Source organism: Armigeres subalbatus, chromosome 3 (assembly GCF_024139115.2).
Source record: "Armigeres subalbatus isolate Guangzhou_Male chromosome 3, GZ_Asu_2, whole genome shotgun sequence".
Classification (NCBI taxonomy): Eukaryota; Metazoa; Arthropoda; class Insecta; order Diptera; family Culicidae; genus Armigeres; species Armigeres subalbatus.
The window spans coordinates 371874301-371896588 of NC_085141.1; the positions used below are offsets into that span (position 1 = coordinate 371874301).

Consider the following 22288-nt stretch of genomic DNA (forward strand, 5'->3'; position numbering starts at 1 on the left):
CGAATTTAAAAGCATTTTAGTTTTTTTTACTGATGGTAAATACGTTGTTGCGATGATTATTCAACCTAATGGATGAATTTTGAGGTAAAGTATCCCATTTATAAATCACGCAATCCTTAAAACCAGCCTGTCTGAATGCATTTGGAAAACAATTGTATCAATTAAGATTGTTTCACTTTTTAGACTGTTTTTAATGGTTTTGCAAACAAATTTTAATGCAATTCATTTCACCAATGTTCCAATAGAGGTAATAAACTATAGAGGACGATTGTCGCTGCGGTTCCCTTTGTTATCGTCCCCAAACATGTTGAGTACCTACATATCTGCCAAAACGTACTGATTTTTCCTTCGTTGACATTTAGTGCCCTATCCTCGCCAGCAAAAGATGTTTCGCCAGTGACGACAGCGACAATCTTCCTCTATAGTTTATTACCTCTGTTATTAAACCCGACAGATGTTTGAAGCAATCGGCTGTCACTGACAGATCTGTTACCTTTTCCAAAGAGTTTTGATCATTTTCTTATTTATTTCCGGAGCCCAGGACCGTAGCGTGGCGCGCCCTTGGCGAAATCTTTGTTGGTCATCTTTTCCCGAGTAGCACAATTCAGGCTGATTTGGTATCAGCAATTCATATATGACTTGATTTAGTCTTATATAGGTTTCAGTATATGACAAATGTGCTGGTTAGGTTTCCTACTAAGGAAAGCAAAATGCACCATATTTTATATTGAGAGAACAATTTGAATCTCATCAGAAAGAAGTAAAATTAAAAGGTCTAGTGGATGGAAGATGCTTCAAATAACAGTCAATAATAAAGGGTAATGGAATGTAATCTACAACTGCAAAGCATTTTTGAAATTTTGTGAAAGCTTTACTGTACACTCGATTCTTTTTTACACGGTACGCATCCCGTGTAAAAAAAAGTTTTCAGTTCAAAATTTGAACGGTCGTGTAAAAAAATCCGTTTGAAAACAGAATCGGGTGTATTTGTAAAATATGTAAGGAACGTACTTTTGGAGGAACTGAGTGGTGTTTGATAAGCATGGCAAAATGTGTACAAATTTCAGAAGCTTAAATCAAACAACGTGACCAATCTTCATGATTTGTATAAGCCAGTTCATATATTCAAATATTATTAAAGAAATAAAAACCATTGGGGACGATTCAAATATGACGTCCACTACTTTTTGAGATTTCTAGACCCCCCCTCCCCCCTCTGTCACGCTTTTTTGTATACCTAGTATATGCGGTGTCACAAAATCTTAGACCCCCTCCCCCGCTAAAACCTGTGACATCATTGTTGAACGACCCCTTGGAATTTTAACGGATTTGTGGAAGATTCAATCTTAAATACATCTCTAATGGGTCGGTCGATGGTTGGATCAAGAAAAACCCAACTCTTGAGTGGGTTGGTCGATAATTGAAAACGCCATCTGCTAGTAATTTGGAGGCACTTTTTTGCTTTGCCTGGATTTTATTGACCAACTCTGAAGTATTGGGTGAGGTATTGAAAATCATACAAATCAAGATTTGATTACCTATTATTTTATGAAAGGCAGGAAAATCCGTAATCAACAACTGATTGTCATTAAGTGCATTTTCCGCCAACCAATTAATATCCTACTAACAATTTTAACAAATCTATTATTTAGTTACCGAAATCCCGCGATGCACATTTTTTCCTTAAATTGCACTCGTACAAGCCTTAAATATCTTGTGTGTGCACAGAAAATGTTTCCGAGATGGACAAATTGATACTAAATTTTGCGAAATAGAATCCACGTGTCTCAAGCATCCGAAATTATTTATCAAAAAGATGATTTTTCGTACGGCCAAGTTGCCGAATAGTATGCAATCAATGCTTAAAAATATTTTCTTTTCGAATTACGTGTTTTTCTGATTGAAATGAGCAAATTTATCTCAAATTTATACGAAATCTTTGGCACGACTTTAGTTTTTACAGCAGAAGGGTCCTTTAAAATATTATCTACCTTGGATGTTCGGCAATCGTCATGGTGGAAATAACTCCTTCATGATTTTCCTATACCTTTTTCAGTTTCTTTTAATTCAACTGGCCTTTTGAAATCGGTTCTGGAAGTCAAGGGAAAACTGAACTAAGAAGACCAAGCTATTTGACATATGGATTTCACACATCATTTGTTTGCTTTAGAATTGAGGTTACTCAAAATTTCTCCACCACAGACCTGCAGTTTGTAGTCATTTTGTCACTAATAAAATTGTTTTATTTCTCATGGCATAACTCTTGATTTGGGCGCCTCCTAAATGTCTGCTTTTGGCGGGGGCCAACCCGGTCAACGACACGCTCCGGTGCTGTCGATGCCATAAGATATTACAAAAAAATATTTCTACAAAAAATAAATATTATGCATTCTAAAATAACTCGAAAACTTCCTCTTTGCAGTGGTTAGTGCGTGATTAATAGAAAATTCGTAATAGAATTGGCAGGAATAGAATAGATTAGATTAGGATCCTCCGATTGCTTAAAGCAGAACTTATTCTAATTTAAACACCTATAACAAGGATAAAAACAAAACCATTGATGGAATTAGTCATGAGTTAAATATCGTTAGTCGAAGGTATTCCAAGGAATCATCATCTGACCAGATGGGCTACGAATGCATCCGAAAGTGGGTTCCACGCCACCAGAGCGTCCATGGTCAGAACTGAAAGCAGCTGTCAAAAGTGTTGATAGCAATATGAGGTGCTGGAGCTGTTATTCGGAAGGTTGGACGGGGTTGAATGCAAAGCTTGCGACCCCGACGAAAGTATTTAACCGCATTCAACTTTGTCTTCCTTATTTTAAAATTCGAGATGACGGGTAGCTCGATTTAAGATTAGTGGCCAGAGTAGATTCCACACCTATGTTGGGAGGTCGAAGTTCACGTCCCGGGTAAGGATGCTTGTTTTCAGGACGAAAATGTTCAAAAATATGGATTTTACAGCCCGGGATGCTAAAGATTTTATTTGATTCTATTTAAAAATTGAAAAAAATCATTCTGGAGAATTTGAACAGTTTGTCAAACAAATTGTAAAGGCACAAAAATGTTTATGAAAACTTATATATTTTGGACGAGACGTCGTTAGACGGGTCTGCTATAATAATTATGTTGAACTTATTTGATCTAAATTGCGTTACCAGCTTTACGGACAAGCATCACAGAATCCAAATTTAAAAGTCCTCGCGTTTTCAAGGACACACCATTCAATACAGAACCAACGCACAACTGTCATTTTTATTATTTCAGCTTTGCTGCGTCGTAGCATGCGTAGGTGACGCATGTAAATAATCACAATCGATCACATATCGTCGTGCGTCAATTATTTTGGCCTTCATATAACTAGTTTTGATTGGGTTGTTTTGGATGTCGGAAGAAGTGAAATGACTCGATTTGTAGATGATAAAAGGAATGTTCTTTGGATTGAAAATTTTTATAATCAAAAGACTGTAACCATTGCTGAGAAATGTAAATGCAGGGACATTCAGGAACATAGGAATCATGTAAAACAAATTAAAACAAAATTAATCTGCTTGGATGGTCGAGATGCTACTCAGCAAAAAAATAAACGTCATGCATTTGTTTTTGCTGTCAAGGCTTACAGAAGTAAATTTGACTTCGAACAAGATTTTTTTTAAATCAAATATTTGGAAACCAAAAATCTACAACGGTAACATATTTTATGTATAGAGTTTTGACGCGGCATGAATAAATATCGTTAATGCATTGTAGGGACTAGCCAGGCCTAGCTTGTTGCTTTCCATGATCGCTTTTTAACTTACAGTACCATGCAAACTCATATTTCGGACGCATTCAAACTTCAGACAGTAGACTTTGTATGGGAAGTTTTTTAATATTGCACTTGAAATCTGTAAATGAGCTCGTTCAAAGAAGCGCATGTTAAATCTTTAATTTTAACATACTTCCATCATAATTGGCATTGTTTTTTTCAAATCGATTGTTTATTCAAATATCGTACGTAAATAACAAACTATGGAGAAAAATCAAAGTTTTCACCCCTAGTGTCATTAAGAATAGTTGTCTGAAGTTCAAGTTTAAAGTAACCGAAATAAGAATCGCAGAGTGTAAGTGTCCGAAGTAAGATTCCACACTCAGAAATTGAACAAACCTGTAATAACATACAAACAAATCATTTTTCATATTTTCAAAGTTTATACTAAAGTAGAGTAAAAAAGTAAAAACCAGGAGAAACGCAGTTAGCATACATTTTCCTCAGAGTGCAGCAGAAGACAATCTTTTTAAAAGATGGTGAATTGCTTAGAATCAAACGAAATAATATTAAACAATAAACCTTATACTGTGTGCCTTACGATCTGTATTGAATTGTGTTTGAAAGAAACTGATTAATAGTTGGTGTGTTTGACCTGTTTTAATGTCACAAAGCCCATAAGCGTCCGAAAAATGATTTTGCCTGGTACTATCAAATACGCTCAAGTGGTTTACAAAATACGATTATTTTATGCTTTTACGCAAGTTTATAAACGTATAATTAGGGATGAACATATACTGTAGCACAGATTATGCAAAATTCTGTATTCCCATTGTGAAGATAAAATATTTTGTTGGAGTGTTGGAGTAATTTGAATAACACAATACCCGAGCAAAGTCTGAAAACATAATGAGAGCATATAGAAAACATATTTTGATATTGATATCAAATTGAAATCATAATTTGTTTTCAAATTTGAATCATCATGACTGATTACATATTTTGATCTCATTTTGCTGTTGATTTCTAAAATGAATGATCTGACATCAAACTGTGTACTTATTTTGTTATCGGAATAAATATCAAAATTAGTTTTCGATTTGCTCTCATCGATAGCAGGAATAGTTTTAGATTTGATGTCACAGTAAGATTTTTCTGCTGTAGATTTTGATCTTTTAACTGTTAAAACGACCAAAAGGATATCAACCTGAGTTATCAAAATTGGTCGATTTCACAACAACAAAATTAGTTATCGATTTGCTCTCAAGCTTTGCTCGGGTATCTACAATATCGCGATTATTAAGGGTAGTACAACAAACAAATCGTATGTAGATAAATACGCCTCACCCATTTGCACTTATCCTATTGATAGGAAAAACCCAAAATATTCCAATTTCCCCAGAAACCATCATACTCACACTCATATCATATTACCGTACTCCATTTTCTTCAATCCATCTTGCTTCATCTAACGCCAGCAAACGTCGACTCAAGTAGCACCTTCCAGCAGTTGACAGTGTAGTGTGGGAGTTTCACGTCGATTATGTCCTTTCTCACCTTCGCCGCCGCCGTCGCCGTCGCTGTGAGGTGAGATCCAAGTCTTCCTCGGTTTGGTACCTGCCTTGGTACACAAACCGAGATACGACGACCCGCTCTCACCAATCAAATAGTGGGCCGATCGAAGGGCGAGAACACCCGCCACTTGTAGGCTCTGCTGCACCGAGCAGTGGATGGGAATTTCTGAAGATTATTTATGACACCCGAAGCGAATGTCCTTTAGATTTAGGCGGCCGTCGCACAAGGATTTCTGGACACTTGTTATGCTAATGACATTTGCAAATATAATTTAAGCTGTTTGTTTCGACGGAAACCATGAATAAATTTGCATACGTTTATGATCGAAGTTGCGCTGTAACGGCGATTTGTCGATTTTCATGCATGACCTGGCCCATGAGGTGCGAAGACTCAAATTTTCCGGGCTAACGGTTCTGAATGTGGATCACTGAAAGTTTTAATCCGCCAGGTCCGGAGTATTTGTGGGGAAATCCGTGATTAGTAGATTGGGGAGAGGTAAGTTCGTTTGTACATAGATTTTTTGTTTTGCTATAAGCAAGTTGCTGATTTGCCATCCTTCATCAGGACATATCCATCTCATAACTCAGCGTTCATTAGGCAGCTTACACTACCTATTAGGTTTTAAGTCAATAGTTATCGTTGTCAGAGGGAAATTAATCAGCAGATGATACAAATCCAAATTTCTAGCGGCACTCAAAATTTTCGTAACAATGCGCATTTAATGGAATTACTTGCGCTCGCTCAATATTCTAGAGAATTCGTGAATATAATCCCGCTATTGCAATTCTCAACTTAACACTTAACAGAACGGAGCTTCTACAAACAATATTTGGAGTATTTCCGAAGTATCCGGTTTAGAATGAGAATCGATGTTCGGGGTATTCGGCGAGTTTATGTTTCGCACTTCCGTATCACAATCCGAACAAATCTAAGCAAGGTGGTAGGATTCTTTTCAATATTTTTTCATTGAAGCTGCCATAAACATACGAAAGACTCGCAAACAAATTCTTTTCTTGAATTATAAAAAAGGTATGGGATTTCCAATCGATCGTGTCAATATTTCGTAAGTGCCGTGTTTATAATAATTGAGAAATCCTTCTTGGATTTTTGTAGAAACATGATGTAAGGTAAATGATTATTGGACATGAATTTAATAACGCTGCGTTATTCATCAGAATTAATCCTTCTCAAGAAGTCGACGTATTCAGGGCTCAAGGGGACTATTCTATTAGGATTGATAGGATTGTTTTTTTTTAATTTCCTAAGAATTCTGATCAAAGATCAACATACAGTAATATTTCATTTTTATCCCTCCATGATGAATTTTGGAGTGATAAAATAGTAAAAGAGACACCCGACTTTGCGACGAAATTTTTAAGCAATATAAGAAATCTACAAAAAAAAACTATTTATTTTCTAAGAACAATAGATTTTTTGCTCAGAATTATAGAAAGCATCGAATATTTTGTTAATTTATGAACGTCCGTAGTCCCTAATATTTAATTAATGATGAAATAAAATTACATAATAGGATCCACGACATCATTCATCAACGAAGTATGAAGTTTCAAAATTTCAAACTTTGCAAATTAGAAAAAGTGCAACTGCTTTTGAGTTTGCCCTAATTACAGAACTTTGATCAACAAAATATTCTAAGCAAAGCTATTAGAAAATCGGAAAAATCTATGAAAAATGATTGCATTTAATTAAATATTTTATTCAAGCACATACTAAACATTTACAAATATGTATTCAGAATCTATATACAGTTGTGAGAGAACAAACTCGATTTTCAATCCCGTTGCATAGCGAAGCTCAATCGATACTTCCGGTGCATCCAACAGGGTTCACCGCTTGTTTGTCGATTTTCCCATATATCATCGGATTAGCCACTATTAAGCTCTTACCGAAGTATTCCTCACTGGAGAGTTTCCACTCGTCATCGCGTGATAGACCAGCAACAATCATAACCAATATTCGGTAGGGTAACTTTCAAATCCTCTCAAAGCAACTATTTAGGAAGGAAGTAATAAAAAAGTGACGACCTGGAGCGTCCGCTTGTTCAAGTCACTTCAAACCCCGCATCCCCTGTATCAGAACCATTCCCATTTCAAACTATCTTCCTCTAAACATAATCCAATTATTTATGACCTTTTGATCGACGGATTTTGTCTCTCAAAAAAGCTAGATCCATCTACGCCATTAATAACGTAACCGTCGGCGTCTAAAGCCGGAAGCGCACTTACCCGGGAAGCGATCGCAACGCGGCAGGATAAAAGGCCGGAAACAGGGCCGGATTCCACGCCGTGGGGAACAGCAGTGGGCCCCAGTTCAGCACACCGGCGGCAGCCGTTGGGGTGTTGGCCGCCGTGCCAACCGTCGGAGACATGATGGTGTCCCCCAGACCGGACCGAACCTGGACCGGAGCCGCTGGCGGCGGTGACGGAGAGCAACGGCGCGTTGCAGGCGTTGGCGCCGGGGACGAAACGGATCTCCGCCGCACCGGGGGAGACTTTTGCGGGCTGTCGCTGCTGGTGCGGGAACCACCACCAGCTTCCTTCTTTTCCGCGGCCACTTTGAACCGATTTTTACGACACGGGTAACACGAGGAAATCTTCTTTAGGTTTACGGAGGATAGGTTTTTATCACTTGGGTGCTCAATTTTGAATCACTTATTATCGCACGATTCGTTTTATTTTTCGTTGATTGATCAACAAGCACTCGAAAAATCACGCTCAAGATCACTTTCCGCGAACAAGAGCACACTCGCGAAGGCAACACTCGGCCCTAATCAAACAATAATGTTATTGGGTATTATCCAAGTGCTAAGCGCGCATATTCACACTCTTCAACCGTTGATGGCTAGTTCTTGACTGTAACTAAATTATGTTTTCACTTGAAGGTAAGTGGGCACTCCACGCCGGGCCTTGCGAGCCACTCGACTCTCGAATACCACCTAGTTGAGACGAGTACTGAGTTCTTGTGCTTGTATCCTTTTTCGGGGTGCTGCTGACTTGTCACCCTACTCGTTGCATCTCGCTCGAGCACGCTGCGGGAAAACCAATCGGTACGTTTCTCTCTTCCACCCCGGCGACGTATCGCATTATGCTCACTCTTGTTGGAAATCAACCGACCCACCCTCCGCACCACATAAGTTTCCGCTTCAACATAACCGACGAAAGTCTCATATTTATGAGAATGTATATGACGAACAGGGATGCCAGGTTGCATTGAAATTTCAACAAAATATATGCGAATAATAAGACACAATTAATTTTCAGACTATTAACTAGAATGTTTCGTTCACTATTTTTTCGAGTTTGTTTATTAAATTTATTAAAATTTAAAAAAATATTTTCTCAATTAAACATGCAACATATTTTTTGTGAAAGAACATTTAACTCTTTTTACCATTTAGGGGCCGTCGTTAACCTTTTAAAAAGTTTCTTACGCAAAAGAATTTTATTTGAGCATTTTTTACCTATTTCCAATACAGCATGCATACAATAATAATGTTGTTCAAGAAAACTTTGGTTGCAGCGTTCTCGTAACTTGCGTGAGATATTAAATATCATGTTCTGTTTACTTTCAAACCAGATGATTATTGAATGATGTTTCGATTTTTCAACCGCTTTGAAGGTTACAATGTTTTTTAATTTCACTCACTTCAATTCAATTGTTCATCCAAAAATCACTAATTCCAAGTTTATTTCGAGTGTCTGCATTTCTCTTCTCTCTCATTTTAAACCAATTTGTTATATGTTTTGGTGGTATGAAACTGTTAGTTTTTTTTTACAATTTCATTGACGAAATGGTTTGAAACGATTGCATTCATGCCATTACAAATTTCTTTTATTTTGATAATTTTAAGGTGACGATGTTCGCTTTTTGCCTAATGAGCTCGAAAAAATTGGCCACTTACCTGCACAAGCTGATTGTCAGAATCTGGGAAACTGAACAGCTACCGGAGAAGTTAAAGGAAAAGGTCAAATGCGATAACTATCCTTAATGCCGCCTACATGGTGATATCCCAGATCATCTTCCGTCGTCTGTCACCAATAGTGAATGAGTTCGTGGGATGTTATCAAACCGGCTTCGTTGACAGCCGCTCGACAACGGACTAGTTCTTTACTGTACGGCAAATTCTTCAAAAATGCCGTGAATGCCAGGTCCCAACGCACCATCTGTTCGTTGATTTCAAGGCGGCATACGACAGTATAGACCGCGTAGAGCTATGGAAAATTATGGACGAGAACAGCTTCCCTGGGAAGCTTACCAGACTGATCAAAGCAACGGTGGATGGTGTGCAAAACTGTGTGAAGATTTCGGGCGAACACTCCAGTTCGTTCGAATCGCGCCGGGGACTAAGACAAGGTGATGGACTTTCGTGCCTGTTGCTCAACATTGTGCTAGAAGGTGTCATGCGGAGAGCCGGGTGTAACAGCCGGGGTACGATTTTCAACAGATCCAGTCAATTTATTTGTTTCGCGGATGACATGAACATTGTTGGCCGAACCTTTGCAAATGTAGCAGAACTGTACACCCGCCTGAAACGGAAAGTAACAAGAGTTGGACTGGTGGTGAATGCGTCGAACACAAAGTACATCCTAATGGGTGAAATCCAGCGCAACAAGACCCGCATGGGAAGCAATGTTTCGATAGGCGTGGATACTTTCGAGGTGGTCGGTGAATTCGTCTACCTTCGATACTTGTTAACGGCTGATAATAATGTTAGTCGTGAAATACGAAGGCGCATCATCTGTGGAAGTCGGGCCTACTACGGGCTTCAGAAGAAACTGCGGTCAAAAAAGATTCACACTGTGCGGCCTAATTCCGCCGAACGAGATATCCGTTGGGTTGATCGCTTGTGTGTTGTCTTATCGAGCGTGCAACTTCGTTCGTTGCCCGACGAGGAAAGAGCCAAAATCATGGCCTGCTATTCACTAGTGAATGTTAGCGACCGATTCGTTATACGGATGATATTTACCTTTCTGTTTGCTCCCTTACTTCCGTCAATTTTTCTATCGGATTTAATTTTGTTGTTTTGAAAAGCTTGTAAGGGGTAAAGAGTGTAAAGGAGTGTAAAGAGCGGAGCAGAATGGATACGTTTGCGTGCATGTTGACAGTTTTACTATGGGAAAACTGTCAAAACGCACGCAAACGTATCCATTATGCTCCGCTCTTAAAATGGCTTTCGGCGCAGTTTCAGGGAGGAGGAGGTTACCGCCGCCAATCCGAAGAATGAAGGAAGGCCTCTTCGTGCACATTATCTGAAGTATTTCTCGAAGTCTCAAAGGAGAATGCAAAGTTTGATGTCCCATTAGCCCCGATAGCAGAGCAAAGTTTAAGCATATAGAAACCTGACGGCGTTGCTAGGTGTGGTTAGGCGGCGACACAGAGGACCAGCATACAGATGGATTCAAGGATCGTGGGTAATGGAATACCAAAATCAAACATTCATATAAAATATAAAAGTGTTTTCCTCCATATAAAAGTTTTTTTTTCTCAATCTCTTCATCTTCGATGGCTCTACATTGCAACTACCATTTACGTGTTCTATAGCATTTCCACAGTAATTAATTGAAAGTTTTATTTATACCTATTATTGCATGATTATGTATCTTGTATCAGTATTTATTATTTTAATATTCATATAAAATTTTCACAATTGATATTCTAATCCAAGTCCATCAATCTCTAGCTTATAGCTTACCAAAAGTTGATTCAAATCTAATATTAATTAATATTAATCCACATTCATATTAATCCACATACAAACACGCAAATGCATATTTACTAAACAAATTAATCCCGCCTTCTGAGCCTTCTAAACTGTTAACTATTTCATGTTCATGATCCTCCATCTGTATTCCTCCTTATTTTTTTTACAAATAATCCAGCATTGCAATCCAAAACCAATAGAATTGAATCCGACGGACCATATCCAATACAATTTGCAACGGGATAGCCAAAACAATAATGGTGGCTCTGCATACTCTGTATTGGCCCTTCAAGCTTAGGCCAATCAATCCGGCATTCTCACACAACACGTTCGAAATTCAAATTTGATTCGTTGCGTTCTGCTGGTCCACCGCATTAACGTTTCTTTGACGCGAACAATCCGTCTCTCTTGAACACAACCTTCACCTTCAAAAGCTGCAACAATCCGATACTCTTTCAGAGCACCTTCGATAGCACAAGCAGAAAACCGATGAGAAAACAAATCGTTTATTCCGAAATCAAATCATGTTCAGTCGAAACCGATAAGAACGAATCAATCAATCCGGTTCCTTCGACATTATAAGTGGAAACCGATGGAAAAACGAATTATATGCTTCAACGTCACACAACTTTTATGCAGGCGCTCTTCCAATGCACCTTCGACTTTGTTAGTCGAAATCGTTGAGAAACAGCAATTTTTTAAATCCATCGGTCTTCCAGAGTGCTTTCGACATCACAAGTCGAAACCGATGAGCAAATCATTCATTCCGACGGTTTTTCAGAGCGTCTTCGATATCATAAGTTGAAACCGATGAGCAAATCGTTCATTCCGACGCTCTTCCAGAGCATCGTCGATATTACAAGTCGAAACCGATGAGAAAACAAATTATTTATTCCGGCGCTCTTCCCTTCGACATCACAAGTCGAAACCGAAGAAAAAAGTGTCCCAATCACGCCCACAGGATACTTACAAAACAATAATTTCCAACCAGAAACAACCTGGCAGGATCGACAAATGTGCTGCCTAATTCCGCCGAACGAGCTATCCGTTGGTTTGATCGCTTGTGTGCTGTCTAATCCAGCGTGCAATTTCGTTCGTTGCTCGACAAGGAAAGAGGCAAAGTTATGGCCTGCTATTCACTAGTCAATGTTGGCAACCGATCCGTTATACGTATGATATTTGAATATCTGTCATCAATGCATGCTGAAAGTGAATTGCCCAATTTTCAATATGTCTCACCCTCACACACACCCGTGTCAAATGTGATAATATCAGTATTCCTCTACAGACTACTTGGACGAAGCTCGAGAAGGACATATAAGCTCTCGGGGTATTCGAGAGCTGGGTGCTTAGGACCATTTTTGGCGGTGGGTGGTGGCGAAGGATAAACCACGAGCTCGCCCAACTCAACGGCAAACCCAGTACCCAGAAGGTAGTTAAGTCCGGAAGGGTACGATGGGCAGCCCATGTTTAAAGAATTTCGGACAGCAACCCTGCAAAGACGGTGTTCGCTCCGATCTGGCAGGCACAAGAAGGCGTGGAACGCAGCGAGCGTGTTGGGCTGACCAGGTACAGAACGACTTGACGAGCGTGGGGCGCAATCGATGATGGAGAGATGTGGCCTCGAACCGTGAACCGGCGTCGAATTGTTTATTCAGTGTTATCTGATTAGATGTAAAGCTATATAAATGAATGAATAAATGCTCAAAGGGATGATTGGATTGGATCAATATGGAGGCGCACGGTATTTCAAGTAGGTCATCGGAGTTGGCAAAGAATCAAATGGGGATGAGAATAGGTGAATATTTCAATAATTTAGACGAACTGTAGAATAGAGTGAGACTTTTTGAACGATTTTGTAATCCACCCTCCTGACTGTCAGTGAGAGAGATGACCTAATCTGAACTGAACACTGAACTGAAATTTTCAACCAAGCAAACATTGATTTTTACGTTACCCACGATACCTATTAATTTGTTTATTCTTTCATCAAGAATAAAAAAAAATCGCAAGACTTCAACATTTTTAAGCTGGCTCACTTATTTACTATGCCTAATAATTCTTCTTATATTTCAGATACTGAATGATTAAATATGCTGGAATTGAAACCAATTGGAACCATTGAACGAAATAGGTTGCAATGGCAAGCATATCATCAACGAATGAGTGTGTATTGGACATATAATAGAGTATAATAGCACAGACAAACAGACATAACACTCGTCAAATTTCCATCGTTCACTGATTTACTGGTCAATTCAAATAATCATTAGTTGGCCAATCGGTCACTAGTGGCGCGTGCATCGGATTTGCTCGAGTTTGACATTTGCTCACTACCGCCATCTGGTTCGTGATTTGCCCAACTAACTGAAATCAACAAATGTCGTTAGTATTAGTTAGTGAATAACGATGAATTTGATGAGTGAATGTTCAATGTGTTATGTCTGCTTCAGTTGGTCTGGGGGGGTTTCTGAACATTTTCTTAATTCGAGAATGTTCAAAAAAAAAATTTCTCCTAAAAATGTTTTTCTCTGGGGGGGGTTATGTCCAAAACCACCCCCGTGGCTACGCCACTGGTCTGCTTGACTGCGATAATAGTATCGTTTTATAAAGCCCGATAAAAGCTCGCGTCGTTGGCCCTAGTCCTAAGTTATTATTTTCAAATGGCCATTACTTTCACTTTCTTATACAGCATTTATCTGGTTTGGATATCTTCGGATCTATTACAATGCCTTCTGCTTTCCTGTGAAGGAGTCATTTACTTTTGAGCTTGGAAATTGCGAAACTAGAAAAGGGCTTAAATTCCGGGAATGTAGGCCATTGTACTCTACTATTATACACTATTATACACTTTCCATAATAAGATCTAATACTTCTAAACAAAAGGAAATTTAAATTTAAATTTTGCTTTTATTTTGATATTTGTAAGCAACAGATGGACAGACAAATAAAAAAAAATTGGTTGTTCTAGGTGCTGAAGCTTCCAATTACTTTCTTTGAATCAGTAACACTTTCAAATTTTTTTTTTTCCTACGATTAGTCAATTGTTAAAATAGTCAATCACATTTTGATCTACATTGTCGATTTAGAATTAGAACGTCTCACGTTACTCTACTTGATAATAAGCTCTATTTCGAAATAGGCTGGTCAGATGATGAGTAGGGTAAATCCGGGTAAGCTGCGGAGTCGGTTTAGTTGCCGCACTTAAGAGATCTGGTAGAACAGACTTGATTTATTGGCGCAAATGATTTATCTTGATATCAGCCAACTTGATATTAACTTGATTTATCAGCCAAAAAAGTAATATAACGATTAAATACTTTTATTTACGCCGCGGAGGCCGTAAAATTTCTACGTAGGGTTTGTTTTAAGTAAAAAATATAGTGATGTGGCATCTGTCCCTTGCAATCGGTATAGATGCCGCAAGAAATCAGGGTGATACGCCGCACCAACGTACTATCAACACTTCAATGAAATATTATTATTAATCATATATCATGTAAAACACGAGGACCAAGATATTGCAAGGGAACGAGAATCCTGCCCAAAGAAAAACATTTTTCACATGGAACGAATTTGACTCAATAAGTGTCGTTTTATTTAATTGTTATCATGCATACTCACTACTAAACCATCACATTAATGAAAAATAATAAGACTATTTAAAAAAGCGTCATGGATATAAATGAACGCAATATGTGTATTTTTTGATGATTATTTAATTGATTGTGGGAGAAAAACAATAAAAGTAAAAGCCTATTAATGACTAACATCCTCGACTGTATTGTGTATTGTGTATTGTGTGTATTGTGATTCAGTGGACATGAGACATTGTTTACGCAAAGGAATTTGTTTGTTTTTGGGTTGAAATACAATCATAAATGATTATGCATTCCTAAAAAAAGTACGTTCAACACCAAAAACAAATTATAATCTCATTTCTCCAACATTTTCTACATGCGGCGTCTCACCCAGATTTGAACCTCACCCAGATTTTTTATTCAAATATAAATATTACAGACCGATTAAATTGTTGTTTGAAAACGATTTCTAGACAATGTAGTAGGATTAGGAAAGCTTTGATCACCGCGTGACTTTATCAAAATAATTTTAAAAAAAGCCAATAAATTAATTTCGAGAATGTAGTAGGATCGCTAAACTATCAAAAACAATAAAAAGAGTTTCAATTTAACGTTTTGTTTTGGAGAAATATCGATATTTGAAAAGGTGTGGCATCTCATCCGGATTTACCCTATGCGATTACACTTCGGAAAATCGAATGAAAGTCCAATCAAATTTTTCAGTTGGAAGAGTCAGACCAAGAACATAATGACATTGTCATACAAAGGAACGCCAAACCTGTCTGATTCTAGGATTTTTAATAAGAACTAGATGACTTAATGAACTGGGACCTTCCTTAGCCTAGTGGTAAGACGCGCGGCTACGAAGCAAGACCATGCTGAGGGTGGCTGGGTTCGATTCCCGGTGCCGGTCTAGGAAATTTTCGGATTGGAAATTGTCTCGACTTTCCTGGGCATAAAAATATCATCGTGTTAGCCTCATGACAACGAATGCAAAAATGGTAACCTGGCTAAGAAACCTCGCAGTTAATAACTGTGGAAATGCTGAAATAACACCAAGCTGCGAGGCGGCAATGTCTCAGTGGGGATGTAATGCCGATAAGAAGTAGAATTAATGAACTTCAAATTACATATTTGAACCGTATTAGTAGTACACCAATCATATCCCAAGCAACCAAAGGGATGTTTTGGCTCAATCGGCTCGCATTTTAAGTAATTTTTTGTGCGGTGGGAGCGTAAAAGTGAATTTTGAAGTTCTGTTAAGGTGCTTGGAACTCAATGTGAGCCAAAAGTGAACCAATTTGTTCGGTTAGGAATAAATTTAAGTAAAATCTGAACTTTTGGTTGCTTGGGATGGTATCTGGCTTTATGGACATGTTTGAATAGAGGCAGATCGGATCATTTCAGAGAATGTCAAAGTATCAAAGATAACAGATATTGTCTATAGTTTATTACGGTATGCTGTTCCAGACTGAGTAAGATCTGGTTTAGGGCCTAGCGCGTGTTCACCATCAAAAACGTAGATTTTCCATATATAGTCGTGGTTATAGATTCCTATTTTGCCCAATTTTTGTGTTAAACGTCACTATAGATTCCACCTTTGGTTCACATTGAGTTCCAAGCACCTTCCTCTGAAGACTAACCATCTTTCTCTTTCAAACGCATATGTCATCGGACTCATCCGTGTTACAGAAGCTTGTATGCACATGTGAAACGGACGGATAAGGTATTTATATAAAAATTTCACTGGTTTGTAAACTGATTGTGTTATATGTTAATGTATATTCGTCATTGCATTTCATAAAAACAATTTTGTGCGAAACACTTAGTTCAAGAATGAAATGAAATGAAAATGAAAGAAATTAAATAAATGAACATACAGTGCAGAATCAATAGAGAATTTGGGAGGTTTTTATACTATGATTGATTATGTTAGAATCTAGCACGGTATTGCTTAACTTAAGTCATTACACACTAACTTTATCTATTTCGAGCTCGACAAAATTGGGCACCACTGTATCTCAGTTAATTTCAAAACTGAACTGCGGCAGAAAATTTCGTTTATTACTGATTATCAGCCAAACATTTGCTGTATCTCGGCAACTGAAACGTCACTTTTAGTTAGATCTCGTCAAAAATCAAGTTTGCTGAAACTCGGCGGTGCCCACCTCGGGAAAATAAACAAAAAATGCTGAGATCTCAGCGAAACAAAATAAGTTTGTAGTATTTTTTAACGACAACTGTTGGATCTCTATGTAATTACAGCTGACCTGACAATAATTTCAGTGCAGTAAATCAATTTTTAGCATCATTAGGTATGCAGGCAGAAATAATTCCCCTAAAACGTTGTTGAGTATACATATTTAACGTAAGATCAAATATCGTATCTAAAATACTGGAAATACTTATCTACTTAATACATATCTGATACCCCGCTTTAACGGCGTTGAAGTTACTTGCACTTTTGCATGATTGCAAGTTCATAGTTAAATACTAAGTTATAACAATAATCTAAGTTATTACGATATCTGAATGTTCCCATGAGTATTTTTCAGACGAAAATGGATCCTTAGGGGAAACGTTAGGTAGGGATTTTGAAAAATGTTCTGCAGCATATAGCATAAAAGCATATGGAGACGCATGGTTTGTTTGTGCGACGTATCATCTTGTGACTAAACTTTTTATGCAAATTTCATCTCATCCCGTTCATTAAATAAATGAATAAGTGTGCAAGCATTTGCATGGAACTTGTATTAAGGGAACCTAAACCTAATTGGTTAACATGTCGAATACTGCGATCAAGAAATCATTAGAATCATGATTTCAAACAGTTCAAACAGTTTAAGTTCGACTGTGATTATGGTCCAATGTATTCTCGAAATACATAATTTTCCTCTGCCATCACCTGGCATCCCTGTTCAGCATAACAGACGAAAGCCCTATTCACGAGAATGTATATGACGAGTGAAGAGGCACTCTCGAACGAGACAATTTACAGCGCCGAAAGGACGACGCGCACTCGGCAAAGTGCCATCAGTCTGCAGCAGCAACGGCTGTTGTGTGGCAGTCAAGAAGAAACCCAAGCGCAGCGAAAGGATCTCTCGAAACAGCCAGCGTTTGAAGTGGGCCAATCGGAAGCGCCTCATCGACAAGCGCACGTCGACGGCAACGACGACGACGATGAGCGCCCTCCACCTTTGAGCAGCTGGCTACCAGAGAGCTCAGCTGCCACTTTTCGGAAGGCGTGGCTTCAGCATCCCATCCATTTTCTTTCCCACACTACGACGATGCGGCGATAATGGTTGAGTGCAGCGATGGTGTATGTACTACCACCATCACCATCCCTGAGATCTAACAACCGGGTGAGTGGATGAGTTTCCGGTGCCTCAAGATCTCTTCGAGGTTGGATGGCAGTTATGTATGGAAGATTGCATCGGTGTGAGAAGTGTGCGCACCTTTTCGAGTGTCTATCGAAAAACAACCCAGGAAGAGGATGATTATGATGCGACGAGAGTGGAATTATTATATAAGTTTCTTTTTCTCGGTCTGGCCACCACCAGCTGATGATGTTTATGCTCGTGTTCGTGTGTGCATGCTCACAAAAAATAACAAGAGGATGTGCCTGGCCGCTGGCGGCCCACTTCTCGCCTGAGTGGGGTGGTATGATGAGGAAAGTTGCGCATCGTTCTTTCAGTAGAATGGAGTTTCAATTTCGGGAACTAAAACTACTGTCATCTACTTGAAATGATATTAGTCGAAATATGGTACTAAGATTCGTGATAATTTGACAACTGTTAGATGCTATTCTATGCTATGTTCACACAACGAGACTAACTGAGACTAAGAAAACTATTAGTGTAGCCAGTAGAAGCATAAGTACAGGAACGCTCGTGGCGCTGAAGTCATTTAAGGACATAGTTGGAAGAGTACCACGATGGCCGCCAATATGGCACCGGACCTTCCACGGGCCAACCCCACACCTCCCGCACTCCTCTCCCACCAACATTCGAATGCATCGAACAGTATCGAACAAAAGTTTAATATTCAAATTACTAACCTGCTCACAGTATATTTATACACTTCCCGTGATAATGAACAAGTTTATCCAAAGAGTCCCATGCATTTCGGCTCGAATAATATCATAAATCAGCAGTTTTGTGCCAATTTATTAGCCGTTCGCGATTTGGTGGGCTTATCACTGCACTTCACTTCTTCTCAAAGGGCACTGAAAAAATCAAGTTTTCACTCACTTCTCCGCACATAAGGAGCCCGAAATGTTGATGGAATGCAAATTAAACATCACTTTTCGAAATCAGTCACTTGTTTAAACCGAAAACTTAATATAAACTGCTATTTTTGCCCGAAAAAAACGATTAAAAACTGATCGCGGAGCGAATGTAAACAACGGCACCGGCAGCAGCAAACTAATAATTAGGGTGGCACAAAAAAAAATGTTGCTCCCACTCAGTAGATTGTGATTTATAATTTAAGTGTCATCCGATGGTTTGGGCTGGTTTGAATAGAGGCTTACCGTGCACAAGTCGTTTCAGGCTTGTATGACAGTTTATATGGCGAGGTTGAATTTAACATTATTCTGATTGTGATGCTTCGTCATTGGGCCCTGGCGAGGGGGGAGACCATATGACTGGATGAAATATTCAAGAGCTTCAACTCCATAGACAATCCATATTGAATGGTCGTTCCAATAGTTGCGAGTCGATTTTAATCGAGGTTGCGAATCTTTAGCATGATAATTAGGCTTCTCAGAAGGCATCAGTGAAACGTGCAATTCAACAAAATACCCAGAATTTGTCTGTGATATCTATCGCACCAGGGGCAGATACTGCTAGTCTAGTCTAGTCTACTGTGACATGGGGGTGAGTGGGGTATAAAATGCTATTTTTGCGTTACGTAATGCGGTGCGGTTTTCTTTCAGTGAAGTCTCTGGAATGTTGCTTTCAGCTATGTGGGTTCTCTTTACGCCAGCGTATGAAGGGGAGGCACTGTAGCCAGTGTAATTAAAAGGTTTAGTTTCCATACTAGATTTCATACAAACTTGAACCGGCATGCGCTCAACCACTTTTTGTTCAAATCGGTTTTTGGAGGACACTCGGAGCATGGGACGGAACCGAGTAAGCGTGGTGGTGCTTTTTTTGGTCGTTTTTTGAACCACCCTACTGATATTATTTTTTATAAATACGACACCAATACTACTACAATATATGACAGTTTTTATTGTACCAATACTTTCAAAGCTTTGTTTTGGTACTCAACCCACCTTCACCTTAAATTATTTTGCCAAATTATGCTTCAACAAGCTTCAATTGGCCATAATTTATGCATCATGATGTAGTGCATGTTTGGTTTCATCACCAACATCGGTTTGACACTTGTAGTACTTTGGCTGCCAGGTTGAAGTGACCTAGATGTCAGTCACGCGAACAGAAACGACATTAGCAATCTTATTCTTTTGAATCAACTGTGAAGCCAAATGAGCATGATTATTGGCAGAGTTAAACTGGGGCACGTGTCCACCAGTTTGAATATTTTCCTGAATTGCTCTGAAAAAATAAACTGATTATCTACCAATTTTGGTACAAAATCGTCACGATTATGATTCAAGCGCCATGATGCTATTTGTCAGCATGTCACGAGTTATGCCTACTCAAGAAACGTTGCGGACGTCGGTATCCAAATACGAATAATTTGATACCAGGCTCGTGTAGTCAAACGCACGCCATGCTGTTAAGGTATTTTGAAAATATTTCTCTTGTTTTGAAAAAGCGTGTTTCAACTCCATTTGAATGTAGCATTGGCAAGCAAATTTTATTGCTATTCTGCAATAACTAAAAAACCAAGGGCAGGGCACTTTGCATGCACCGAAGTGGAGAAATGAAATGCATTTGTTTCATGTACATTGTGGAATTGCGATCGTTTATCGATTAAGCAGCTGTGGTGTCGGCAGCCAGTTATCTGGCTAAGAATAACGCTACGGATTGCCTGTTCCGGTGGTAGAAGTCCACCATACAGGTGACCCTAAATTCTTGGTGTGATGCGGCTTTATGCTTACCGTGCCTACGAATGAATGGTTAGGGGGTCTAAAAAGAACCTAACCGCTAACGGAGCCTGTGAAGCACCAGGGCACCCTTCACAGTATCTAGCCCTTACTGCGCTAACCGGAGCTATGGCGTAGTTGACTTCTTGCTTCTCCGAAATAATCGGCTACTCTTATTCAATCTCAACTTGAGGTCAAATAAGGGTGGGATTATGAGCATGTTTTACTTAGTTTTTCAACAAATTGTCACCTATATGGATTCGCTTTATGCGTTATACACATTGTACTCTGTGTTTCGTCTTTGACTTTCCTGATAAGATACCAATTTGGTTTCATCGTTGCTGTTCATATTAATGCTGAAGTTGTGGAGTGCATTATCTTAATTTGCAATGGCTTCAGTTAAGATAGCTCAAATCAATCTTCAGCATAAAAGAACAGCAACGATTAATCTTTGTAGACTCATGCAAAATGGCAAATCCCAAGTGGCTTTGGTGCAGGAACCCTATTTTCGCAAGGGTAGCTTCTACCTAGGTAACCTAGTGAACCCGGTTTTGCTGCTTTCAGTAAAGAAATGGCAAACTCTCGATCAATGCCGCGTGCATGTGTGCTTGTTAACAATGCTATTATTGCTACACTTATCTCTGAACTAACAACCAGAGATGTATGTGCTGTCACAATTGATGCAACTGGCGGAACCCCCGTCAGGAAATACGTCTATTGTTCGGTTTATCTACCACATGATGAACCATCCCCTACGGATGCTTTCAAACGAGTTGTCATATATTGCACTTCAAAAGGCCTTCCGCTAATTGTCGGCAGTGATGCTAATGCTCATCACATCATCTGGGGTAGCTCGGATATCAATCTGAGAGGCTCCAGCTTGATGGAATACTTAAGTAGTACCGAACTTAGTTTACTTAACATAGGCAATCGCCCAACCTTTATGGTATCTAATAGAGCAGAAGTGTTAGACATAACCCTTTGCTCCAATAGAATCAGTCACGAATTGACGAATTGGCATGTGTCAGATGAGGAATCGATATCTGACCATCGCTACATCTACTTTGATCATTTGAATGTTACTTCGCAGACCTTGCGTTTTAGAAATCCCCGTTCAACAAACTGGGATCTTTACACAGAGTTGCTCTCTACCAAATTTCATGGATATCTACCTTCTATAGAAACTCCTACCGACTTGGATGATGCAGTTGATACTACAACGTTGCACATCGTGGAAGCTTTCGAAGAAGCTTGCCCTTTACGTTCTGTAAAAACCTCAAGAGGAACCCCTTGGTGGAATTCCGATTTGGCTAAGCTAAGGAAGCAGTGCAGAAGGAGTTGGAACAGACGCCATTCAGCAGGGACGGATTCTTTCAAGTTGGCTCGCAAAGCTTACAAGAAGGCTCTACGATCTGCTGAACGATCCGGCTGGAAAAACCTTTGTGCAAATGTTTCCAATTTGGGTTAGATTGAATAAAATTCTTGCGAGATCCAAGGATTTCCAAGTTGGCGAAATTCGCAAGCCAAATGGCGACTACACTTCTTCTGATGAAGAATCGTTAGAGCACTTATTTGATATGCACTTCCCTGGATGTGTCAATATAACAT

At 39.1% G+C, this 22288-nt stretch overlaps 1 protein-coding gene across 1 annotated transcript in view; it reads right to left on the reverse strand.

The window, feature by feature from the left end:
• Window positions 1–8256, reverse strand: part of LOC134223613 (homeobox protein vnd-like) — a 32928-nt gene extending 24672 nt beyond the window's left edge. Inside the window, exon 1 of the mRNA XM_062702805.1 lies at window positions 7569–8256. Within this exon, the coding sequence (XP_062558789.1) occupies window positions 7569–7711 (143 nt within the window). The 5' untranslated portion in view covers window positions 7712–8256. The remainder of the gene's footprint in view (window positions 1–7568) is intronic.
• Window positions 8257–22288: the final 14032 nt, after the last annotated feature.